Here is a 24,774-nt window from a genome sequence, read left to right on the forward strand (position 1 = left end):
CCTCCCGGCTCCCCGCCGCTCCCGGGCGCTTCCAGCCGCTCCCGGCATGGGGAACATCACTTGTGTTCCTCAGGCACCTGGGAGGCTCAGAGGCTCCTTCCGAAGAAAACCTTCGCTGAAGAAAGAGTAAGTACTCTTGGCTTTTCCTCTGGGCTGCTTGGCAAGTGGTCCCGGCTTCCCCGCCGGCTCCCGCCGGGGCGATGCGCCGCGCCGGGCAGAGCTGGGCTGGCAGCAGCCCCGCTCGGGAAACCCGGGAGTTATTTACGTGCTCAGCAGAATCGGGCTTTTGCAGGGTTTCACGGGGTGCTGGGCACTGCCAGACGCGATCAGGGCGCCACAAAGTGCCTGGGAAGGAATTTTAGGGCTTTGCCGGTGGGGTATCCCCGCGACACTGACCCCAGGAGAAACGGGATTTCTTTCATTTCACTTTGAGAATCTAAACTTCCACTCATGAGACAGGCAGGGCAAGGTGCACAGTGCCCGACGCTCCTTGTTTTCACTTGAGTTTTTTTATTTGGTTTGTTGTTGTTTCGTTTTGTTTTTTAATCACGACGCCCAGAGTGTCGGTGCTGTGTCGTGAAAAACAAACATCCACACTCCTCTTAGAGAGAAAGCCCCAAATCCCAACACTCTGCCGATAGAATTCAGCCTGCGTTTGTAACCCTAAAAGGAGGCACAACAGAAAATGTCTGTGAAATCCTCCAGGGACTTTGGTGCTGGGCTGGCCAGGGCTGCAGTCAGGTACCACAGCGCTGGATGGCTGCCCCAAAATAGAGCCCACCAAGGAGTGCAGAGCAAGATTCCCTTTCCCCCCACCTGTGGTCCCGTCAGTGCTGCTGCCGGTACCTACGCACGCACAAAGCAGAGCCCTCCCCATCCCGAGAGCTCTCTGGGCTCCCTCAGGATCTTGGGGTGATTCCTCATGAACCTGCTGGCCCCACCTGCGTTGGGTTCACCATACGTGCTGGGCTTTGGGACAAACCCCGTAAACTCTGCTAGGCTGAGGGGTTTCTGGTCGGGAGGAGACACCGAAACTGTCCCCTTGGTCCCCTGTGCCGCCATAAATTGGGAGGAAACCTGTAGGAGTCTGTGGAGCTACTGTGGGGTAAAAAATAGGGGATCGGATGGGGAATTTGGACCCTGGAGGGCTGACATCAGGTAGCTGGAGCGGAGCAGCCAAGCCCCAGAGCACCTCCCCTCCCCGCTGAGTCCTGGCTTCCCACGCTCATGTCTTTCCCTGGAGATAAGCCTGGTTTCTGCTGAACTAAACGCTGCAGTCTGGTTGCAAGAGAGGGCGACTGCTGGGAAGTCCCCACAAAACAGTCCCAGTGCTGTTAAATGGCACCAGTGACTGGTCATTAATGGTGTGCATGCCAAGAGGAGCTGGGAGCCTTGCTGGGGAGAGGATAACCACGAAGACAGAAATAAAACCTGTTTCTGACTATCTGTTGGTGTATGTGTACATACGCATCTCCACTCCAGGGGCTTTGGAAGAGTTGTCAGGGCTGGATTTGGGCTCTGTGTTTTGCAATGGAACATCTGGTCCCTCTGCTGATGTGGAGCCACAGATGAGCCTAGCTGATCGTTTGGTTATGCAAAGATGTGTTAAAAAGCAAAGAAACACCAACAAGTGCAGCACAAACCCCATTACAATTCTCCCAGGCTGTTTATCAGCCCTTTGCTGGGCTGGGATGATTAGAAAGCCTGTGACAAATTGCTTACTTAGCTTTCTGGCTTCCTTATTTCTGGGCAGAATTCACTACGCATCAGCCTAGATCTGTGTTTGCATGTGTGTTTTGGTTTTTTTCTCCCCTCTGTAGACAAAATGGCAAGAAAAAACTGCCCAGCTTTTTTGGTATAGAAGGAGGGCAGGAGAGAGATACGACCACAGACAAAATCCTGCAGTATATTCCAGGAAAGGCAAGTACAAACACATCCAACCCCTCTCCCCACTGCTCCCAGAAATTATTCCCACCCATCCCAAGGCCAGCGCTGTGTGTAAGAGGGACGAAGGGGCTGGATCTGGGGGTAGCAGCAGGTCTGACTCAAGGAGATGGAGGTCACCTCGGCAGCCCAGGAAGGGATGAGCCCCGTGCCCTTCACAGCAGCAGAGCCAGCTGCTCCAGGGGTCCCCGTGCAGGTGTCGAGGGGACCTGCCCTCAGCCAAAACGGGTGACGGGGTGGGAGGGTTGTGCTGAGAGCAAAGCAAGCAGCGTGGTGAGAATACCTCACACACCCCTTTGCTACTTGGTTCTCTTGTTTCTGGGCAGCCTATGAAGGAAGGGAAAATTAGAGCGAGCTTTCAAAGGTAGGATGATTCATTCCCACGCTGGAATGAGACGGAGCAGGCAGTGTATTAGCAATAAGCCTTGGGAAGGTAATCAGGAAGGGCAGGTCTGTCCCAGGCATGTACCAGCCTTGTGGCCATATGGCCCATTTCCCAGCGCTGCTCAGGGAAAGCAGAGGTGAAACGATGAACCCCGAGATGTTTGCTGGGTCCCTTGGGGTGGGCCAGGGATGTGGACCAAGCTTTGGGGCCTGTGCATGCATTTCCCCTGCTGCGTAGCAACTAGGCTGTGTGAGTGTGGGGAAACTGAGGCAGGGACTCACAGCTAGGCAGAGGTGATTTCAGAGAAGGTCAGCAGCTGGACTGGATTTCAAGCTGCTGGTTAGGGGTACTTCTCTGGTGATGAGGTGCTGGTGAAGGGCTTGGTGTATCGCAGGACCCAACTCTGAGCAGTCCTGCTCATGTACTTTGGGTTGCTGCGGAGATTCAAACGTCTGCTCCCCCCAGGCAGGGACCCTGCAGTCCCTTTCCATTCAGCTGCTCCCAGGTTGGCCTTTTCCAACCCAAAGGACCTGGGCTTTTCCTCACGTGAGCCTGAGAGGGAGCAGAACTGAGATCCTACTCCTGGCTTGTGAGGTGGCGGTGGGTAAGCACCGTCCTCTCTTTTGGGGCACATGTCCTGAGCTGTGCAGGTGGGAAGCACAGCAGAGCTGGGGCTGTTTCACAGTCCTGCCCGTTGTTTGTGAATGAGAGCAGTGGGCATGCGGGTTCCCTGTGGAACAAAACTGGTGTCCAGAAAGGTTGGGCAGTGCTTGCCGGGACCAGGTCCCCGGTGGATCCTGGATACTTCCCCTGGGGAAGCAGGGAGAGCTGTCCTGATAGCGGATCCTGGCAAAGGAATACTGCAAGCTGACAGAAGGTCACCGAGAGATTATTCATTCGGGAGCAGAAAAGTGTGGGATCTCTTCAGGGAAGGAAGGAGGGTGGAGCAGTTGTTTAGATGTTACCCTTGCCTGGGGCAGATGGGTTTCAAACTCCCTGCTCAGCCACAAGCTTCTTGTGTGGCCTGGAGGAAGCCTTGGCTTAGTCCCTTTCCCACTCCCTTCTTTTCAGGAGAAACACCTCTGAGAGTGGGAGGTGACCAGCTGCTGTGGGGCCAGGTTAGAGAGGAGCTGTCAGCTCGGGACTCCTCCGATGCAATCTCAGAGGAGATGGGGTTGCCCAACCTCTGGCCATGGCAGGCAGTTTGGGACTGGGGCAAGTGACATCCCTGAAAACCAGGGTCGCTCTGGACCATGCCGCGGGCAGCTGGCACACAAAGCCAGCGCCTTTTGCTCCCACCAGCCTTCTGCCCTGTTTCCCACACTTCCCAATTACCACTTCTGTGAAGCCTAAGCAAAAGTGAGGGGGGGGAGGATGTGCCAGAAGAGCGGTGCTTCTTATTTGCCTCTTTTATCATTAAACAGCAGCTTTCAGAGCCCCAGGGCACCAGCCTTGCGAGGCTGAGCCTTTCCTGCTGCCAGGGTTAGTGATTCAGCTGGGAGTCACTGGGGTCTGCAGGGGCTGAGGCAGGTTAATTATTAACTTGCTCTACCTGTAGGATGAGGCATCCGGACAGAGGGAGAGAGCAAGAAAACATGTCAGGGCACTTGCACTGCTGGAGACCTGCTGCTTTGCCAAACCCTGAGAGAAACCAGGCTTCCAGTGTTCTGCACTGCCTCAAACCCAGCGGGATAGCTGAGCTAACGGAACAGTGCTAATCGGGACGGGGCTGGGGAGGAGAGTGCTTGCCCCCAGCACAGCCCAGCCAGGGGAGTGAAGAGCTGCCTGGGGAGGCTTTCAGAGGAATGATAAGTGCTAGTTCCCGTTCATTTTGGCTGCACACTGAGGCATCCCCGTGGTTTCAGGGGGTGCGTGGGCCAGGGAGATGAGTGATGCTGGTGGGGGAGGCTGAGACAAGTCCCTGACTCTCACAAAACATCGTGGGGTTCCCAGTGCTGGTTTTTGGGGAATGGCCATGCTGGTGGCTATAAACCTGTCTCAGAGAGGGCAGGAATGCAGCCCAGAGACACTGAGATTCAGCAGGAGCTGTTTTTTCCAGAGCTTGGGTTTGGGCAAGTCCTCGGATCCTGGGACACTGCTGTTGTACCTAAGCAGATGATCAGGAGTTGATGGGAAGCACCATCAACCTTACACAGGGTTTTTGTTCTGAGGGAGAAAGCCTGGGCCAGCACTAGTCAACCAGCTTCTCCAAGTGGGGGACAAAGAAACCATGGAAATCACAGATGGACAAAACAGAGGAGCTCATGCCCAGGCTCCCTCTGTGGCCAGGGCAGGATGGTGTCTCATGCCACCTCTGTGCCACCCAGTGTAGGCGGCCTCGCAGAGAAAACCACAGAATTGGAGGTGGGAGCTGTGGGTGCTTTGTCTGCCCGTGCCACCTGCCAGCCCGCTCGGCCGTGCCGTTGTGTGCGTACACAGGATTCATTTGGGGTTTAACAGTGGCGCTCCGGTGAAGGACATAAAATTGCTAGACAAAAAGAGGAGAGACCTACCCGGTAAAAAAAAAAACCAAAAAACCAAAAAGACCTGGACAGTCCCACTTCACTTTTTCCTGAGAAACCTGGTCATGTGTGATAAGGCTGCTGGGGCTGGAAAGGGTGGTGTGGCACGGGCGGCCAGCTGAAAGGGCAGCAAGAGATTTCAGTGATGGGATCCTGTTTTGTCCATGGTCTTGGAGATGCCCACATCCTTAGCAGCTCAGTCCAACTGTCTTCTCAGTCATGCTGCAAACCCTTGCAAGCTGGAATTGCTAGATGCTTGCGTGAGAGAAGGAGGTATTCCCTTAAATCTGCTTCTTGCCACATGAAGAGTGGCAGTGGGAGCTCTCCCTTAGGATCTCCATGGAAGCTGGTGGGTCAGCTGAGCTCTTTGCCAAAACTTCTGCCGGATTCCCAGCTCCCATGTTGCTTTTGCTTCTTGGGGCTAAATTTTTCCTGGAGAGTTTGTCTGCCATGTTCCAGGCATCAGCATCGCCGAGGCAGCTGCTGCTTATAGCTGTGTCCGTAATTTCATTATTTTATCCTCTCCCCCATCCCCGTGGCTGGTTGCTGCCCTTATCCGAGCAGTGTTTTGTTATTGCTGCCCCAGCTGTCAGGTGATCAGTTGCTCTTTGTTCTGACAGCGGCTTGTAGCACGAATGTAATCTTTTCCTACGCTTAATTGCCTCTCAGTGAGAGCATTAATTGGCAGCCAGCAGGTTCCCACCTCCAGGGGAGGACCTGGGTGCGCGTTCATGGGTTCTGCATGGAGCCAGGTGGAAAAGCTGGAGGGAGACTTTGAGCAGAGAAGGGGTTAACCTGTGTCCTAAAAAGAGTTACCTAAATTCAGTGAGGCCCTGGAAGGAACCCCGAGCTTTGCAGCTGAAGAGGTCCAGGCAGCATTAGGTTTCTGTGACTGGTTCACCAGGTCCCCCCCGGGCGGAGCGCGGCCGATGTCCCTGACATGGTTAGAAGCGGGGTGCATCGCGTGCCGGAGGGGTGAGTCATGGGGGCCCCAGCAAGATGGATCTGGTGAGCTCTGCCGGCTCTTCGTGTATCACGGGGCTTGTGCAGCTGTCTCCTTGGCACGACGCTCGGGCAGCGGGCACCCGCGGGCCGGGCAGGTTGGGCCATGGGGAAGCCGCTGCCTGTGCGGGGTGACGGGCTGACACTCGATCCCCGCTGAGCCCCGGCAGCCTGCTCATTCCTGGAAATGCTCTTTGGAGAGAAGCCTGTGGGCCCCGGGGAGCCACATGCCACCGCTCCACCCTGCCTCCCAGCTCCACTCAGGAACCGCAGCCACCAGTGCTCAGAGCGGGGGTCCCACCAAGGTGGCCTCGCAGCCTGGGGACCAAGCAGCAGGGCAAACCTCCTGTCTCCCGCCTGCCCTTCTCTTCTGAATGGGAATGAACACCCAGAGCCTGTGATGTGTCTAACAAAGCTGACATTTAAGATTCAGATACGCAAGTGGGGTGTGGACCTGGGGGCAAGCAGTGGTGTCCGTGGCCTGGCTGGGATACAGCCTTTCCCTTCTCCTGAAGGGAATCGGCCAACCCCCAGAAATAAAAACGTTCTTCCCAAAGAAACTGCAGGGAGAGCTTTTCATCCCTGGGATTTATGCAGCATCCAGTCAGTGCAAGAGCAGCCCGGGGCTGTGAGCAGTGGAGTGCATCGGGGTGTGGGTTTGTGCCATTGCACACAGGGAAGAATTTCCGTATAACCAGAATGGAGGAGATAAGGGAAGCCCCCAGCCCTGAGTGCTGTCTCCCTCTCAGGGCAGCCCTTGCTCTCCCGCAGTGCCTGCTGGCTTCCCTTAGCTATTTTGCACTGACAACGAGCAGCTTCACCACTTGGTGCCTTGCCGCTGCTTTTACGGCTGTGGGACTCTGCCTCAAAATTGTCTGGGCACCTAAAACACCTAGACCCCACCTAGAGAAACCGAGGGATCTGAGCTAATGGGAGAGCTGAGGAATCCAGGTGGAAGTAGAGTGAAGAAAACCTTCCCACTAACCCCAAAGGAAGGCGAGCTGTGCTTGCTTAGCCTTGATCCATCCTTCCAGTGTTTGATTAGAATGGCAGGAGGTCACCTGTGGAGTTGGGAGACCCTAAATGTAGGATGTGCTTCTGCACCCCCTCTTTCCCAACCCAGAAAAGCTCCCGTCCGGTCGGTATCTCCGCCGGCCTAGGGAGGACAGTCTCCCAGCAGTAACCGAACCCCAGCTCCACGCTGGCATGGAGACCTGACAACAAACAGCCCGGCCAGGGCCCCTCTGGGAAGGTGTTCTGGGAATGTCTCTTCCAGACATCAGGCCTCCACCTCCCACTGCCTCTGATTTGCTTTTCCTGAATCCTTGCTACAGAATATTCAGAACCAAGAAAACCAGAAGGAAAACTTGGACCAGAGGTTCCCCAGCCTGTTCAAGAAAGGACGAAGAAAAACAGTTGTCAGAAATCTGGGCAAAATGATCTATTACTCCAAGGTCAAGTTTAAGTTTCAGCACTGCCAGGTAAGCTGTGGCACCTCTTTGTGGGCATTTCTCTTCCCAGGCATGGTGTGACCCTGCAGGACTGGGAAGTAAAGTGTAATTCTGGGAAATGTGACTCACGGAGACTTCCTCGGGCTGCTGCGTGGCCCAGGGACTTGTGCTGCGTGGGTACTGGCTGGCACCCACCAGCTCCCATCCCTGCGGGCACCTGGGCCGTGTTTCCGTGCTCAGCTGCTGGGCTGGCAGTAGATCCACCAGCAGAGGTGTGGTGGTGGCCCTTGGCTAAGTGACCGCTGGCTTTTCTGCGTGCAGATCAGTCTGAGATACAGAAGGAATTTGGGAGGAGGGAGTCCTGAGATAAACCCCAAAATGTGTCTTTTCGGCAGGAGGTGAACGACTGCTTCTTGGAGCTGTTTCAGTCTTACCTGTACTTCCAGTCTGTGGGCTCCAACGGACTCACCTACCAGGTAAGCATCTCCTGGACACACCGGGGCAAGCTGGGCTGTCTGGCCAAGCTGGGGGCACTGGGCACATGGGGTGGGTTGGGGCAGGGGCTCTGCCCCTGGGGCTGCCACTGGCCTCCTCTAGGTGATCTCAGCAAGTCCCTTCCCGTGGATGCAACGCTCCTGGGGAAAGAGAGAATTTCTTCCTAAGGCCTGTACCCAGCCAACCTCAGCTCCACTTGGGTCCTTGGTCTGTGGGCAGAATAAAAGGACCCCATAGAGGAGGGAGAGGGGCTCGTGCAGGGATGGGAGGCATTCAGGCTACCTGGACTTACTTTGAGTAGAGCCTTGGTGAGGGTCAGAGCTCCTATTGCTCAAAATCCCACTGGCCTCGGTGCCAGAGGTGGCCTTGGCCCTGGCTTCTGAACCAGGGCGGGGTTCTTCATCTGCTGGTCAGACAAAGAGGCATGTGGGAGGGGGTGGAAAGAAAAAAAAAAACGAGGGCAGCCTTGGGGAGCTATCCTGGCAAACCATTCATCAATCTTTTAACCTGATGATGCTGGTGAATTACGAACAATAGGCTGTTTTGCACATGCAGCCAAAAAATCACAACCGAACAAACAGGAAGCCCTGAATGTGCTCTCCCTCCACATGAATGAGTAACTAAAACTGAGCAGGGCTCTTTTGTAGATGTTCGTAAAATTTGTTCCTTTTAGAAATAATTTATTGTCTTCTAGGTGACTTGAGGTTAATGCCATATGCCAAGACAATCTCTCAAGTCATCCAGCAAGCCAGCCTTCAGCTGGAAAGACACATGTCAGAATACCGACAGTATTGCAAAATCTCCCATCTCCTATATAAACAGCTCCTTAGTTTATTAATTCTAGAGGAATTCAAAAAAGGAATTAATGTGCCGGTACTGGCCCCTAGACATTACAGCAGTTAGCATCGTTTACAATCCCAGTTTAGAAAGCCCAAGACGGGGAGTGCAAACTTGTTATCCCTCCCCGTGCTCATTATAGTGGGACTCTGAGGAACTGGAGTATAGAAACCAGACAGCTCAGTTTTGCTTTATGGTCACTTCCATCTTCTGGCTTTCTTGTGTTAGACCAACATTGTTTTGCTGAGGTTTCTATTAAAACTATAAAACTTGGAGGACAAAGAAAGGGTTTGTGCCAGCATAGGAGAGGATTGCTGCAGTACTGGCCCCACGGGGCCCAGGGAGCTGCTGAGCCTCCTTCCTCTGGGGAATGTGCTGGATCCCAGTCCCAAATGTTTCCCCTCAGAGCAATGTTTTGCAGTCTAACAGGAGCCACAGCGGCTGCTGGTGCTGAGTCTGGACTTCCAGTCTCCTACATTAATTGCAGAACCTGCCTGCAGGCTGCCCCCCAAAATAACGGTGTGTTCTTCTTATGCAGGGACTGCTGCCTTTAAAAGAGCTGAATGTGTGTGAAATTGAGCATGGGAAGAGCATGGGGCAGGAGGATCACGCTTTCCGCATTGCAGGTTGGTGCCTCTTTGTTTGCTTTGAACAGAGAACAGAGGGTGTATGAATCATGACTGTCTCTGCTCTTTGTCCTGCTCTGACCTACTCCCAGAGAAGAACCACATTTTGGAAAGAGGTTTCAGAGAGCTGAAGCTCTTCCTTCCACCATTTGCATCTTTTCCTCCAAAGCTTCTCTGCTTCAAAGCACCTGGACAGTGATGCCCAGGGCTGCAGGGAAGGGACTGGATAGGGAGCGTGGCGGAAGGATGGTCCTGTGCTCCAGCTGCTCAGTACTCAGGACACATGGTGACAGTTCCCACCTCTGCCCAGTCATTTGCTCTTTGTGCACCATGTTTGAACGAAGGAATGGAGCCCTTCCCCTGTGAGGACTGGCTGAGAGAGCTGGGGGGTTCAGCTGGAGGAGAGAAGGCTCCGGGGAGACCTTAGAGCGGCCCCCCAGGGCTGAAAGGGGCTGCAGGAAAGGGGGGGACACACTTGATCAGGGAGCGCAGGGATTGAACGAGGGGTGATGGTTTTAAACTGAAGCTGTGGCTGCTGCCTCCCTGGAAGGGTTCAAAGCCAGGTTGGACGGGGCTTTGGGCAACCTGGGCTGGTGGAAGGTGGCCCTGCCCAGGGAACCTAAACCGTTCTACAAATAAAACTCTTTCTCTCACTTCTGTAAACCCCGAGGCCAGGCGGTGACAGGGAGCAGGCACCGTACAGTGATGTGTGGCACTGCTGGAGTACACAGGGTGGGCAACAGTGCCCAGAGCTGAGTTGCCACTACCAGTAACGCCAGGGTGGTGCTGTCAGGCCCCAGTGTCACTTCCCCAGCTCTTCCCTCACCAGCACTCCTGCCTCCACAAGATTTTTCAACTTTTCTCGGAGTGATACTGCTTTATAAAATCTTTCCTGGGGTAACAACCTGTCTGCAGCTTGGCTGGAGACTTCTTTGGGCTTAGTCACTGCTGAATTGCAGCAGACGCAAGCCCCCAAGAGCAGTAGTTAAAGCATGAAGTACACAGAATTAAATAACCCAGTAATGATACAGAGCCAAGAAAGTTCATTTGTGTCCTGGGCCCACAGTCTGTGTACTCTGGTCTCCTCTGTTAGAGAGAAAGTTATACAATGGCCACTCAACCCCCAGAATTACATAAATTACAAAAAGGAGCTGGTACAAACAACCCATTAATTTTAAGGACCGATGAGTTGTGGTCTTGTTACACTGCACTAGGCAGGGCTCTCCAACCCTTCTGGAGAGTCTGTAAAGTGAAGGAAAACTTCTTCCAGGCGTAACCTGTCAGGGGCATCTGCACTGGGGTGGGTGGACTTGTTCTGCTTGTATTAGAACACGCAGGAGTGTGGCTGGGTGGAAAATTGCCTCAAGCTTTGCTGGGTTTGTGTCCTCCTTAGGGAAAGAGCAAGGGAAAGCCTTTCTGACAGAGAATGCTGTATAGATCAGAAAGCACTGACACAAAGAAGCCGGGGAGGTGGTGGTATTTAGGATTGCTGGGAGATCAGTGGAGCAGTTCTATTTTTCTGCTAGAGGGGGAGAAATCAAGGCACGGAGGGGATAAGAGCCTTGACTGTGGCCCCACACAGGGTCAGGGTGAACGTCTTTTGTCTCATGACTCTGAGACACATCCATTCTCTTGTGAAATCCCGTGCTGTCAGTAGTTCCCCATCAACTGCCCTTTCTAGTGTAGTTCAGGAGATGAGAAGATGCCGCCACGATTCCTGGGAATGTAGAAGTGGAGTGTGAGAGGGGAGCCTGGCAGAGAGAAAGTGGCCGGTGAGTAGCCATCACCTTGGCATTGTGGTCCATCTCTTGCACAGCCTCTGATGCTGATGAAGTTGTTGAGCACCTGGAGTTACCTTTGCCTCACCTGCAAAGTGCCGCAGCATTTTAGTGTCTCCAGACAGAGAGATTTGGGTGGGAATAAACCGCTGCTCCTCCGGGAAGGGGCTTCCTTGCTTCTAATGTTCCTCTAGAAGCATTCACAAGGAAAGAGGAAGGACAGGGCAGAAGAAAAGAGCACGAGGGCTTGTGCAGGTTACTCAGCGTGGCTGTGTCATGGCTCTGCCACGAACGTGCCCTTGGGGCTGAGGGAAATGGCAGCAACTGAATTAGCAGCAGCCTTTGAGGCTCTGCTTCACAGCCTCCCCGGCAGCTCCTTGCACGAGCTTCAGGCATGGCTCAGGCTTCAGGCTTAGGCAGTTTCTTTTCTCATTTTCTCTTCCTTTGGGGCCCTGTTTAGATGTGGCAAGGTGAACAGCCCTCAGGCCACGTCTGGGAGGCTGGCCTTGGAAGAGGTGGCAGAGCAAGCAGTGCCATGCTAAGGGTCATGCCCCAGCAGCAAAATTCTTGCTTTTTGTATAAGGGCCTGGATGCCCAGAGCTGCCAGAACATCTGGATAATGGTAGCACCTTCCTAGCAACTCTATAAAGCAGGGAATCACTTTATGTCCATTGCAAAGGCAGAAAAATCAAGGCAAGAGGAGGGAACTCCTGAGCCGCCGTGGTATGTAGACACTGGGATGCTCACCACCTAACTGCTGCAGGGGGTCTGAGCAGGGTGGCTTAGGGCAGATCACTCGGGGAGTCTCTGCCTCAGTCTCCCCACCTTTACCTTGTATTAGTGCATTTCCTGACAGAGGTGTTTCAAAGTCTTAATTAACTGTTGTTCATAAATAATGCAGGGATTATGGGATGAAAGACTCCACAGAAGGGCAAAGTACCATGCTTATCCAGTGCACTTGCTTATCTAAATTTTACTTCCAGGTCCTGCAAAGCCAGATCTTACTGAGCATGCACCAAGTATGGTTTAATATGAGATCACTGGTAAATTATTAATCATAACATACATTCTGCAGCCTGCCAGAAATTATTATTAACGTCACTGGGTTATGTCTGTAGCAAGTAGCAGAGGGCGTGTGAGACTTTTTTGCTCATGCTGCTAAGCAAATGATAGCTGGAAACATTAAAGTCAACAAGATGTAGGGCTGTTCCTCCCTTCAAGAGTATGTCTGAGAGCAGCTTCAGCTCGTCTGGCACAGATTATTTTTGGTGAAGCAATAAATAAACAGTGTCAGAAAGCTACCGATGTTCTACATATTGAGTGCCAAAGTGAATCTAAGAAAGAGCACGAAACTTTTGCGTTGAGGCAGGCTGGCTGCAGCAGCACGTTGTCGTAGTCTCTGCCCGCGGAGATGCTTCTCACAAACTGTTGGGGGCTTTCAAAGCTGAAATCTGTCTGTTGATTTCAGGCTTGATTTTTGTACTGTCTTTGATTTTTGGTTTTGGCCTGGTTTTGGACTGAAAAGTGCCTGGTGGTCAGAGGTAGATGTACCTGCTCTGACACAACGTGCTCAAGGTAGTGGCAGGAAGGGCTGGAGCATGATGTCAACAGAGCAATGCACTCACAGGCATCCCGTGGTGTGATGGGCCGGGCACAAGAGCTCTGCCCAGCCGATTACTTATTGGTGCTGCAACTGGTGCCCTTATCTGCTCAGCTCATCTTGTGTCTCGCATACCTAGGTCCTCTGCTGAATCCCCTTATCGTGTTCTGCCCCACTGAGTCAGAGCTGAAGCAGTGGCTTTATCACCTGGAGAAACAGATCCAGCTAAATGGAGGAAGCCTTGGCTTGCCCTTCCTCTCTCAGGTTAGTGTCTCGGGATGGGGAGGGGGGCTCAGAGCTGAATGACCAGGGAAGCGGGCTGGTTGGGTGCATGCTGCACTGCTCCTGCTGTGTTCGGTGTGAGGGATAATCTCCGCAGCCAGCCTCTCGCCCGTTTTGGCCACACTTCTAAGCGCTGACCCAACACCTTCCTCCTCGAGAATCCTGAGTGCCCCATGGGGCTCTGAGCACTCCTCCGGGCTGGGGAGCTCGAACACAGAGGGCTGGGGATGGAAGGGGAGAGGGGCTCCGGGTCCACTTCCAAATGCTCCTTGCTGTGCTTGCGGCTCTTTCAAAATGTTGGAAGGAGGTGGGGGGGTGTTAACTCCCAGCCTAATCCCCTTTTTCCAGACCAGCTGCTTGAGTGCTTCAGCGACACCAGTCAGGGAGCTGCCCCTCTGACATGGTGCACGGGGGGTTTTGATGCCACTTTCAGCTGCACATCGTCTCTAATTCAGCCCTTCTGATGGGTGGCAACTGCCCCTCTGCACCAGCAGCAAGTGCCAGCCTTGCCAGAACGCTGGCTGGGCCAGGGCAGCAGTGTGGCCAGGGCTTGTGTGGCCCCTAGAGCTGGTCCTGGGCAATACTCCTCGTGGCCCTCGCTTCCTTTAGTTATTCCACCACCCCTAAAATAACCATGATATGCTTGTTACACACACTTGACAGACATGGTCTTGCTTGGGAACCCCTCTGCCTGCAGAGGAACCGTGTATTTGTGCTCAGACAGTCGTATTTCTGTGCAAGCCAGCACCAGAGTGAGCGTGGGATTTCAGTCTGAATGGCAACCCCGAAGGTGCCGAGACCTGACAACAGCTTGCTGCATCCCTGCTGCGTGTCTGTGCGCACACAGCTTCTCATTCGGGAGTCTGCCTTTTGTGCAGTCTCCTGCAAGGGAAGGGTGCAAAAGGAAAAACTTTGCAAGAGGGCCTGGCGGGGTGTGTGTGCTGAAAGGGGGATGTGCAACCCAGAGTGCCACCTCCACAGCCTCTGAAGGGTCCGAGGTTTGGGCCTGGTACGGAGGAATTCTCACACAGTTGGATGCTTGTGCAATTATCCAGAGTTTACAAAACATTTGGAGGAGGAGACTGGAAAACAGGACCAGATTCAAGAGACCTGTCTTCTCTTCCAGTCTCTGTGGGGTGTTTTACCTCCCTCCCTGTCTTGTGAAAGAGAGGATTTCCCTTTTGAAAGGCAATGTACAGATCATGCCAGGTGCCAGGAATGATTATTCCGTCCCAGCTGGAAAACTGGCTCCTGCCCAGATTTATTTACCCTTTCCTGCTTCTGACACCTGAAAAGTGTCCTGACATGGGCTGTGCTGAGGTAAACTCTTAGGGGAGGACGTCTGCCCCGCTTCTCAGTTCTGCTCCTGTCCCTAGAACGACTGGAAGCAGAGCTCTGTGGGGAAGGAGGAGCTGCGGTGGTCTGTGCAGAACATGCCTGTCCAGGAGTGGAGAGGGACCCAGCGGGAATCTCTAGGCGATGTCCTCTGTGTTTCCAAAGTGAAGCTTCAGCATCTGCCTTTCCAGGTAGGATACATCTCTGGGGAGCAGCCTCCTGCCAGCGAGACTCAGAGAAGGCACTGGATGGAGTGGGTAGCGCAGACTTCTGCTGCCACTCATCCGGCGGGTCCCTCAAAGGGCATTTTACTCACATCCTGGTAAATGGAAGAAGGTTTGTTACTGCTTCTGTGGCCCAGCAGCGGTGCTTGGGGACAGCGTGTGCATAAGCATTCGCAGGACAGGGCTGGCAGCTGGAGCTGGCAGGAGTCTCCCGTGGAGCCCAGAGCTCTTGCCTCAGGCTGCTGCTGTCAGAGAGACAAAGTAAAGGGCTCTGTGGATCTGAGCCCTGTCTGGCTGTTCAAGGGGAACCCTCTTCCTCTTTATTTTCCAAGGAGCAGCATGACCGGCTGTTGGTGCTTTACCCATCCACACTGGTGATAGTATCTGAAGAACGCAACAGCCTCTGTTTTAAGGTAAGTTCATTTTGGAGCACCTTCCTGCTCTCTCTCACCCACCCACTGCGGCTATTTCAGCACTTCTTTGGCTCCTTGCTCCCCTCCACCTGGGTTCCCTTGTGCTCCTCGAGTTGGCAAGGGCTTCCCCTCCGCGCTGCTCCCTTGCCAGCTGGCAGGTGAGCAGGCAGAGGGATGTTGCAAGCTATCTTCCCATGAGAAACACCTTGCCCTCCTACAAAAGCCCAGGGGGAAAGGAGCTGGCTGCCAAGGAATCTGAGTCTCTGGGAGGAGGGAGGCTGGCATGTCTCTGTGGTTGTGTTGGCAGAGAGCCTGGCTTGCTTGCTTGAGACCAGGAGCTGGAACAGCCCCAGAGAGTGCCCCTGCGAGGGCTTTCCTTCCCAGGCCCCGCTCTGTGGGACCACTTGGAAGCAAGTAGCATCCAGGCAGCACGTCTGATGCTCGTGGGGAAGGGCAAAGGCAGTTAATTAGCTGGCGGGCAGAGAGGAGAGGCGTTTGCTGCTCTTTCCCTCTGTGGAAGAAGGGCCCTGAGCAATGTCTGGGCACGCCAGCAGAAGGGCCAGCAAGGACGTGGAGGCCTGAGCACCCCGGGGGATGTCAGACACGCTTCTCTAGTCCACTGGTGTGTCTTGGCTTGTAGGAGCGATGCTGGGAGCCTCAGCACAGATGGGCAGGGGCACTGTGGGCCCTGGGAGCTGCATTTGCATTGCCTGCAGTCTGAATGGCCCTTAAACTTGATTGCCAACATCCATCTTAGACATCACTGCTATTAAACAGCCCAGCTTTCCTGTTTTCCCGTGCTAGAACAAATGTGCCAAAAAGAGTCTGAACTGTGTGTGAACCTGCACATGCAGCACCACCGGCTCACGGTGGAGCGGAGCTGAGCTGCCCCCACAGAGGAGCAGCATCTTTCTTAGTCACTGAGAGAGGAACCAGTGACAAGGAAACCCTACAGAGATTGAGGGCTTGTGAAATTCAGAGTGAACAAACTGGGGTCCTTCTTCACATGATTTCACCGTGTCTGCATCAGGCCCCAAGCCATGCAGGCTGCTTTTAATTCAAAGTCTACCCTGCACAGAGCATCCCCCTGGCCAGAGGAGATGGCTGTGCCTGCAAGGGGAAGGGGTGTGAGGAGGGATGTATGCCAGTCAGAGCTCTCCTCCATCCCCAGTGCAACAGGGAAGGTGTTTTCCAGCAGCTGGTGGCTTGTGGGACACACCTCAGACAGGGCTTGTTTTCGGGAACGCGCTGTTTGCAGCTCCTGGGAATGGGGCACCACGTCAGGGGGCCTTGGGCTGGGCTCTCCGATTAACTCATCTCTTTTGAAACCTTAAACCAGATTTGTCTGCCCTGTCCGTGCAATGTTCCCTTCCCACGGTGCCTGAGCGTTGGTCCCTGGGCGTCTCGCTCGCTGGGGTAATGGCAGGGCTCGGTGTGGCTGATGCAGGCAGGAGGTGATTCACCAGCCTGTGACACTGCAGTGGGAACCTGATTTTCCACAGGCATGTCAGGGCACGGGAGCCTTCTCCCAGGGCTTCTGCAAATTAACTTCCCTTCCCTGCGAGCAGACGCTGAGCCCTACAATTTGTGTGTGAAGGAATAGCCCGGCTCTTTTGTTCTTCGGTTTCATACAAACCACAGGAGCTGCCACTGCCAAGTTTGTGTGTGGGACAGGGTAGGGGAAGGCAGGGACTGAGCCTGCTGGGATGGGGCTCACCCAAAGCATCAAGCTCTGGCTCACCGCTGGTGGGAAAAGGCCTTGGGCGAGGCATAAATCAGCCAGGGGGCAGCTGCTGGGCGGGGGGCAGGTTCACACCGTGCCCAGGGAAGGCTGGAGGGGCTCTGTGTGTGTGTTATGTGGGGATGCTCAGGTGGTGCTGTAGCCCCCGCCGTGGTGTTTCAGCTCCCTCCAAGAAACAGAAGGCTGTTGCCTTAGGGAGGATGGAGCACTGGGTGGCTGGGGGGAGCCCTACGCAGTCATCCTCGGGCTCAGGATGTGTCCTCAGAGAGCTGAGGAGCTGCAGGAGCAGGCAGCACTGGCCCCCTCCACACGCAGCCCTGCAGCACCTGCGCCAGCTGAAGCAGCAAAGTCCATTTCTTACCGCAAAAGGGGGAAAAGGAGTCACAGAGCATTGCACGAGCTTTCCCTCCCAGTGTCGGCCTCCCTGTGCTGCTTGGCCTATAAATAATTTTTGGTGCAGGAAAAATAACACAGCAGCCTGTGTGTGCCCACAGGTTAGCTCAGACAGGCAGCTGCCCCGCACAGACCACGGGCTCGCGGCTGAGCTGGATCCACGGTTCCCTTGCGGGGCTGGTACAGCTTTGCAGTCAGGGGTTTCTGCTAGACACCTTGTTTTGCAGATGTGAGCTTAGGCACATGCATCCTGAGTTGACTTCACCTTTTGAGAGGACCTTTGGCTAAATGGCAGGGCTTCGCCCCTGCTTTCTGTGCTTCCTCCGCTGCCAGGTAGCGGGGAGAGCGGTCTGAGGTGGGAACTTCTCTGGGGAGCACTCCCCAGAGCCTGTGTTTGCCATCCTGGCCAGGAGCTGCTCCCAGAGCCATTGCCACCAACTGCCCCTGCCTAGTGCTTCATGCCCAGAGACCCAGTTAGGGTGACATCCAGCTGAGGTGAAAGGGGCTTAAGGAACAAAGAAACTGTGTGTCGCTTGGTTTCCCCCTGCTAAGCGGGGTGAGGACTTGGGTACCTCTGTACTGCTTAGCAGCAGCTTGGGGGCCTCTCATCTCCTGCAGACCTGGCCTAGGTGATTTAGGCTCTGAGCTTCTTCCTCAAGGGCATTGCAAGCACCCCACTGCCAGCCCTGCGTTGGGGGCTCCCCGCCTCGTGCTCCCAGCTAAGCTGGCAAAACTTTGAGATAACCTCCTAGAGCCTCATGATGGGAAAGCCCCTGTGGAAGCGGAGTTTTGCCGGCCGGGAGCTGCAGGGGCAGCCACGTTGTTGTCCCCACCCTGCTGCGCCCAGCCGTGCTGTCCTAAGCCTGCTTCTCTCTCCGACAGGGTGAGCTGCCACTCAACGCCATCCAAGTGCTTTTTGAAGAGAATGAGAAAACCTCCTTTTTAATAGAAGGTGCGTGTCCGGCATGCCGAGGGGTGTGCGGGCAGCAGCCTCGGAGGTCTCTGGGTTGGGCTTTGCTAAGCTGCTGTGGTCATCTTCCTCGCTTCTGTCAGCACCCAGGCTTTGTGAACTGAACTGCTTGGAAATCCTGGCTGGGAGAGGCTGGGAGCCAGCAGCAGCGCTTGCACCGGGGCTGTGCTGGTCACAGCACGGTGGCACAGGTTCCTCCTCATTTTAGTCTGGGCTGTGAGTGCCCCTGTCCTACAATCAGCCAGGTGCAAATGGTCAGCACCGAAGGCAGAGCGTTCCCGTTGTCCCTGCAGGGTCTCCAGATCCCGGGAGAACGTGGGGAGGGATGGAGCAAGGGCATTCCTGTGGGTTTCTAAAGGAAGCAACACGGACCGTCGAGCGAACCCAGTAAAGCAGTGAGGGATGTTTTTGCAGGCCGGCTAATCAATTCGATCCGGGTGATCTGCCGCAGCTATGAGGATTACCAGGAGTGGCTCTACTGTCTCAAAACAGCCCAGTTTCGAAACGCTGACTCCTCCCTCTCCGGATCAGAGAGTTTCTCGGGATCAAAGCTGCCACACCCCGGCCAGGTAAGAGATGTTGTGGGTTTGGATGGTACTCCAGCAATATCTCCCAGGACTTCGTCTGTCCTATCTCTGGCCACATGTGTGTACTCTTGTGACACAACAGCCTTAGCTTCGAGTCCCCTGCTTGAAGGCTGTCATGAAGTTGCTGATCCCTGCATATTATTTTGAGGCCCTACATTACATTATAGAGGCTTCTATGATATTAAATTCCTTCAAAAGCAGACCCCTGGCCATAGACCCTCAGTGTTGTGAGGTGAGGCATTGGCACAGGGACATTAACAGGCTCTTGCAAGGGAGGGGAGACCCACCCTGCCAGTACTGCAGCCGGGATGGTGTCAGGCTGCCTGAGCATCCTTCTCCCTGCTGCAAGCCCTCATTCACTCCGGTCACCCTTGGCAGCTGGACTTAGCCACCCTCTCAGCCCTGGAGGCAGCTCTTTGGTGTGTGGGCACCGAGGGCTGGGCTGGGCTGACCCAGCGATGCTCAGGTGGGAGACGGGGCTGGGGAGGGATGTGCCTGCAGCTACGTGGAGGGCTGTGCCTACACGCTGTTCTTCTCCCCCGTTTAGTTTGCCGGCAGTGGGAGAGGGTCCCTCACTTCTGACGGCCGTACAAACTCCTGGGCGTCGGGCGGGAGAGTGGCCACCTTAACACACCTCTCCCAGAACAGCGGCTCTCTCCCTGATGGACAGTCCTTCGTGCTGGTGCCTGAAAGCAGGGCGCTCGAAGACCCGCTCTCCCCTGGCTATTCCCAGCCTCTCCATGTAAGTGACCCCCCGAAAAGCCTGGGACACACGTGGGGACAGACAGTGCCTTTGAGCAGAGCGGTCTGTCCAGGTGCCGGGATGGGCTGAGCTCGGGTGGTCGGTGTTTGCTGGGAGGTGTAGCAAATCCATCGCTGGAGCCTGTATTTGTCCTGGCTCAGCTTTGTCATTGCTGATAAGGAAAAAATCTGCCCAAGAGTCCCATCCCAGTACTCCTCTCTGCATAAGGATTGGTGGCACGGATTGCAAAAGGGCAAGCGGGACTGCTCAAAGGTCAGGAAAACCTGGAGTAAAAGCCCGCGGGGTGGGTGGAGGTGATGGGCTGGGCAGGCCTTTGCTCTGACCCTGGGCACCATTCGGACGTGCCGGGGGGTGTCGGTGCGGGGGGCAGGACCGTGCCGATGCCGGAGCGCGGCGTGATGCTGGTGGGCAGGTCTGTGTACCCGGGGCTGGCCAGAGCAGAGCCAGCTCCGGGCTCTGTCTTCTCATTTCAGTGCCTGGCACAGGCCAACTGGCTGAGCACGGGGCTGCCAGCACAGGACTTGCGGAGGGGGGGCAGCACCAGAAAGTCCAAAGGCAAATGTGGGCCTTGTGGCCAGCAGCTGCCCGGCCAGGATGTAGAGAGAACCATCTGCGGCCTTATTCCTGAAAACCCCAACGGCGAGCTCCTGTCCTCGGTGTACAACGAGCCGTACTCGGCACACGGCTCACAGCATCACCCTGCAGCTCCCCCGCCACACCTGGACCTGAGCAGTGTAAGGGGGCCGGGACGCGTGGGGCGGCTCTCCTGAGGGCTCGAACCGCAGAGGAACTGGGGCACGGTTCACATTTTCCTTACGGTGCTACTTGCAGGTGCTCTAGGGCAGGTAGGAAACCAGTTTCCATTGGAAGGGTGAGGTTAAACCCAGCAAATGGAGCAGCCCCGTCTCCTGGAGCCCTGGGATGCTGGGCACGAATTCCTGAGGCAACACGAGCACCGGGTGCTCTGCAAGTAGGAGTGTTGCTGCTTCATAGGACACGGCCTCTTCTTGTGAGGGCTTCCCAGCATGTGTCCGCCACGGCTGTAGTGTGTGATGCCACGTTTCCCTCCCCTCGGCCCCAGTGAGTGTGCGTGACACCCAGGGAAGTCCCCTTGTTAGCACAGAGGCTTCAGTCGGGAGTCATCCCCGCCATCCCCCACAGCTGAGCTGCATCTGGGACTTGAATTTCAGGGGGATTCCCCACCCCGATCCCTCCTGGGGATGAATTGCCAGCAGGGAACAGCATGTCACCTTCCTGTTTCCATTGTGCCTTTTAGCTGAACAGATGGAGCTTGGTGGGAAGTCAACCCTCGACAGCTTCCAGCTCCCTGGAGAAGCCGGCCGTGCCCCGCTCCTCCCTGTACGCTGACCCCTATACGCCCAGCTCCCCCAGCGCCCGCAGCCTGGCGGGCTCCGGCTTCCTGGAAGAGGTACCCTGAGCCTTCCCTCTTGCAGCCCTGACTCAGCACACAGGCTTTTGGCTCCAGAAATCATGCCTCGGGCCATTTCTTTTCCTGCTGTCTGCCTGAGCCTGAGCGGGATGTGGAAACGCAAGGACTGCATTTCGGGGTGGGGCAGGGCACAGCATAGTTCTCTGTTTTTTCAAGCCAGGACAGAGTCAGAGGGGAACAGGTTTCCCCTGTCTTATCACTGGATGCCAGTGTCACAATAATCCCAGGAAGAGCCAGAAACCACAAAGCAAAGGCAGAGACTGAGATGTGATCCAGTCTACGGAAACTAGAGATGAGTCAGACACAGAGACCACTTCATCCATCCCCAGAAATTCCAGCTGTGATAACCAAGTGCCTATTAAAGGCTACATTTCTAGTTTTGTGCAACTCTTGGGAAAAGACTATTTCTGGGTCCATAGCTGGCATCCCTTCCTACTGCTGAATCCCTCCTTTCCCTCGGAGGGTTCTCTCTGACTGCTCTCTGTCCTTCCACATCCCCCGAGCTGCCGGGAGGTTTCATCCCGCTACCTTCACATCTGGCCAACTTCCACTACCTCTGTGGGTCACTGTGAGGGACCCGCAGCCATTCTTCCTTTCCCATCTAAGGCCTTCAAGATTGGAATGTAGTAGGATTCACAAGGTAGGCAGAAAAGCTTGGTTTGCCTAAGTCTGTTCACAGCAGGGCTGGCTTACGCTGGTGGAGGGAGCCAGACAGTGTTCCCCAACTCTCCACAGCAGGTATCAAATCTGGAGTTTGTTTTGGTTAAGTTCCTGCAGTGTCATGGACAGACGGGTTCAGCACAGGTGAACGGATGCCCAGCCATCCCGGTAGCCCAGCATCTCTCTCTGCAGAAGAGGAACTGCCAGCCCCTGGCCAGCAGCCACTGCAGAGAGGTGCCCATGGCTCCCAGTTACAGCCCCCCGGGCACCTCATGCCGTCTCCAGCTGCGGCCTCTTGCTGATGCTTCTTATCTTGAAGAGGTGAGTTTTTAAATGCAATCCTAGTGCTCCACACTCTGCAGGCTGCAGGGGAGTAGATGGGGGTGCGAGGGGCCCGGCTTGCTTTCCTCCAGGCTGGAAGAGTGGTGGGTCAGTGCAGGGCTCTGAGGCCTTTGCTGTGTGATGGGGTGCATCTCGGGGAGCAGGGATGGAGGAACCAACAGAAGGTTGGTTCCTAGTGTGCTGTATCCCGGGACTGCAGTGCCAAGTCATCTTCATCAGAGCATCTCTTTCTTTTCAGGTCTCTTCTCTGCAAGAGGAACATCTGGGCTCTTCATTGCAGCCACCAGGTGAGATTCTTGGGAGGCTGCTTGGGTGTTGCAGCCCACCCCACCTCACTGGAGTCTGTCTTCACGAACATCATCCAAAGCAGGGCTGAGAGGGAGTGTGGGGACTCGTGCATGCCCTTCTTCCCTCCTGCTTCCCCGTGGTGGGCCCGAGTATGTCACCTGCCCCTTACCTGTTTCTGCCTGGTGGAGGCAGTTGCCCACTGGCCACCCGTCACACGTGGGGGCTCACGGTTTGTTCTGTGTAACATTTGCAGCTTCCACCACTTTGCCCAGATCTAGTTGCATTTGGGCCACGATTCTGCTGACCCTCCTGTGTGCTGGCAAAGGAGACAGCACCTGCTGGGTTGCTCATGAGCTCTCTTGAGTGCTTTGGTCTGTTTTGTTTTTTTTTGCAGATGGGAGTGTCGGCACTTATGACCTTCCCGAGGCCAGCTGCCCGCTCCGTGACTCCGCAGCTTACCACGACTACGCCGAGCTCCAGAGCTTCCAGAGCGACTTCAGCTATGACAACCTGTGGGAAGCCGAGGCAAAGGAGCCGGGAGCCCTGCACACCTCCCCAGCACCCAGCCAGCAGTTTTACCAGGCCTGAGGGAAGGCCCCCATAGCTGGGCACAGAAAAGCCCCCCAGGCTCTTTTCTCACTGGGCTTCCCTCCAGATTGAGGAGCCTGGAGCATACAAAGCAAAGAGAAGGGCCCTGCTCTTCAAAAGGCTGGTTCCCATGTCCTGGCAGGTCCAGAGTTCAAACTTCTCCCCTAAATCTGAGGATGGGGGCAAAGCACAAAAGCAGCAGCCTCTGCGGACCTGGAGGAGCAGTGTGTGTGCCGTGTCAAGGAGTGCGCTCTGCCGCTGCCCCGGCTCGGGGAACCCTGGCTGGGGAACAGCATTGCCCCCCTGAAAATAAAAGGAAGAACAAAAAACTGGTCAGGCTCCCTCAGATAAAAGGAACTGGGTGTTTAGACAGAGCAGTCACTCAAAGGCCAAAGAAAAGGGCTGGTTGGTGGCTGGGTTAGCTTGACCATTTTCCTTTTTACCAGAGCCCTCAGGCTGGTCGCTTTGAGGATCCACTGATTCCTGAGAATAGCTGTTAAACCAAACCTTTCCCCACTGAGCTCTGAAGTCTGCAAGGGTGCATGAGACGTGCCCCGTTGTGGTATGTAAGGTTGGTAGCAATAGCTGTGCTCATAGCATTGTCTTCCTGCGAGATCAGAGTTAACCTGACAGAGATGGAGAAAGAAATCCAGATCTGGGCAGAACGGGGTGTTTTTTTCCACTTCATGCAAAAAAATTCTTTCCTGCCAGTGCTGGCTCCAAACCGTAGTGATGACCTCGAATTTTATGAGCCTGACACCTTGGCAGATGGAATCAAGAAATGTGCTGCCAGCAAATATGCCAAGTGGCTTGTGTTTACCAAGGTCTTCCCTAGAAAGGATGCCCAAAGATTCCTCCTAGGGGACCGTGTCCTTTCCTCCCACCCCTCTGCACATCACTGGGCTCATGCTAAATGCTGCCTGTGACTATCTAGGCAAGGAGGGAAGGAAGAAAATTCACTACAAGCCAAACTCCAGTCCAGCCATAACACGCCGGTGACCAGAGCGATACCGGTGTGGGCTGCAATCTCTCGCTTCCTCCCTCTAGAGCAGCAGAGAGATCAGGACACAAACAACCAGGACAGAGTCTCAGTGCTATCGTCTTCCAGCCTCTTAGGCCAGATCCTTTAGCACATGTAAGGTCACCAGCAAATCCAGTTGTTTTTACCCGAGGCTCCAAATTCTTAACCTTTGTCCCCTAAGGAGGCTACAAACCAAATGTATTAACAAAAATCTCTATTTTCTTTCTTCCACTGGTGCAAACAAAACAATCCAGGAGCTCTTCGTACTTGAATATCTACATATTGCATTGTACTTTTTTTTTTTTTTTTTAGAAGGCATCCAGAAAAGTTTACATGCAAGGTTTGAGTGGATTATACGTATTTAATGTGTAAATGTGGCTGAGTTGAAGATCTATTTAATTTTCTAGCTGTGGATGATGTTCAGTACTGTAGAATGGGCAGCTGTCTGCACATTCATGTGTGTGTTGGTTTGGGTCTTCTAGCTGTTATTGTTTTGTTTCAGGTTTGCTCTCATTTTGGGAAGATTTGTATCTAATAACTTAACCCCCAAAAGATCTATTTATTCGGAACAAAAATTGCACTAGGGAACATCAAAAGCACATAGTATTGCTGGGAGGCAGCCATGCTCATGAGCTCCTATGAACACGTTGACTTTGAAGATGATCACCGTCTTTTTTAATTGGGTTTCAACAGTGATATCTGCACGGTATCAAAAAGGAAAAGCCCCTCCCTATTGCTGTAAGAGTTCCCTGGTGTGTTTCTGCAAGACTGGACAGTTGCAATACACATTCTTCTGGAATACTTTTCTTCTCTCTTTCTTTGTCATCATCTGGTTTAATGGAGGTGGAATTTTGTCCTTTCCAAAGCCCTTCGTCCTTTGAGGACTTGGGGGCCCTGGGTCTGAGAGGATTTCCAGAGTGCTGACTGCTTCTCGGTCAGGTCAGGCGCTTGTAAACCCCTAATCCTAGAGCAAAGTCTTACCTGCGTTTGTCAGGCAACAAGACCCAGCTGGAGGTTTAATGCCAAAACTCATTGGACTTTGCTTCAGCCCTGTGTCCTGGAAGAGTGCTCTGGAAA

At 54.5% G+C, this 24,774-nt stretch overlaps 1 protein-coding gene across 1 annotated transcript; it reads left to right on the forward strand.

Moving 5' to 3' along the window:
* Positions 1 to 6: 6 nt before the first annotated feature.
* PLEKHN1 (pleckstrin homology domain containing N1) lies at positions 7 to 24,476 on the forward strand. The gene is made up of 16 exons (XM_026862904.1): positions 7 to 126; positions 1,821 to 1,920; positions 7,188 to 7,334; positions 7,700 to 7,780; positions 9,175 to 9,262; positions 12,780 to 12,904; positions 14,299 to 14,448; positions 14,814 to 14,894; positions 17,911 to 17,980; positions 18,413 to 18,567; positions 19,133 to 19,327; positions 19,822 to 20,082; positions 20,625 to 20,777; positions 21,567 to 21,779; positions 22,039 to 22,087; positions 22,483 to 24,476. Exons 1-16 carry the CDS (start codon positions 47 to 49, stop codon positions 22,674 to 22,676), a joined length of 2,142 nt encoding a protein of 713 aa, XP_026718705.1. The 5' UTR covers positions 7 to 46; the 3' UTR covers positions 22,677 to 24,476.
* Positions 24,477 to 24,774: the final 298 nt, after the last annotated feature.

This window comes from Athene cunicularia (assembly GCF_003259725.1).
Source record: "Athene cunicularia isolate RWA chromosome 21 unlocalized genomic scaffold, athCun1 chr21_part1, whole genome shotgun sequence".
In the NCBI taxonomy this organism is placed as follows: domain Eukaryota; kingdom Metazoa; phylum Chordata; class Aves; order Strigiformes; family Strigidae; genus Athene; species Athene cunicularia.

Coding starts and splice junctions, on each gene's coding strand:
- PLEKHN1 (XM_026862904.1), top strand. CDS start 47: ATGGGGAACATCACTTGTGTTCCTCAGGCACCTGGGAGGCTCAGAGGC. Junction 7,335..7,699: donor TTAAGTTTCAGCACTGCCAG/GTAAGCTGTGGC, acceptor TCTTTTCGGCAG/GAGGTGAACGACTGCTTCTT. Junction 17,981..18,412: donor AACCTCCTTTTTAATAGAAG/GTGCGTGTCCGG, acceptor ATGTTTTTGCAG/GCCGGCTAATCAATTCGATC.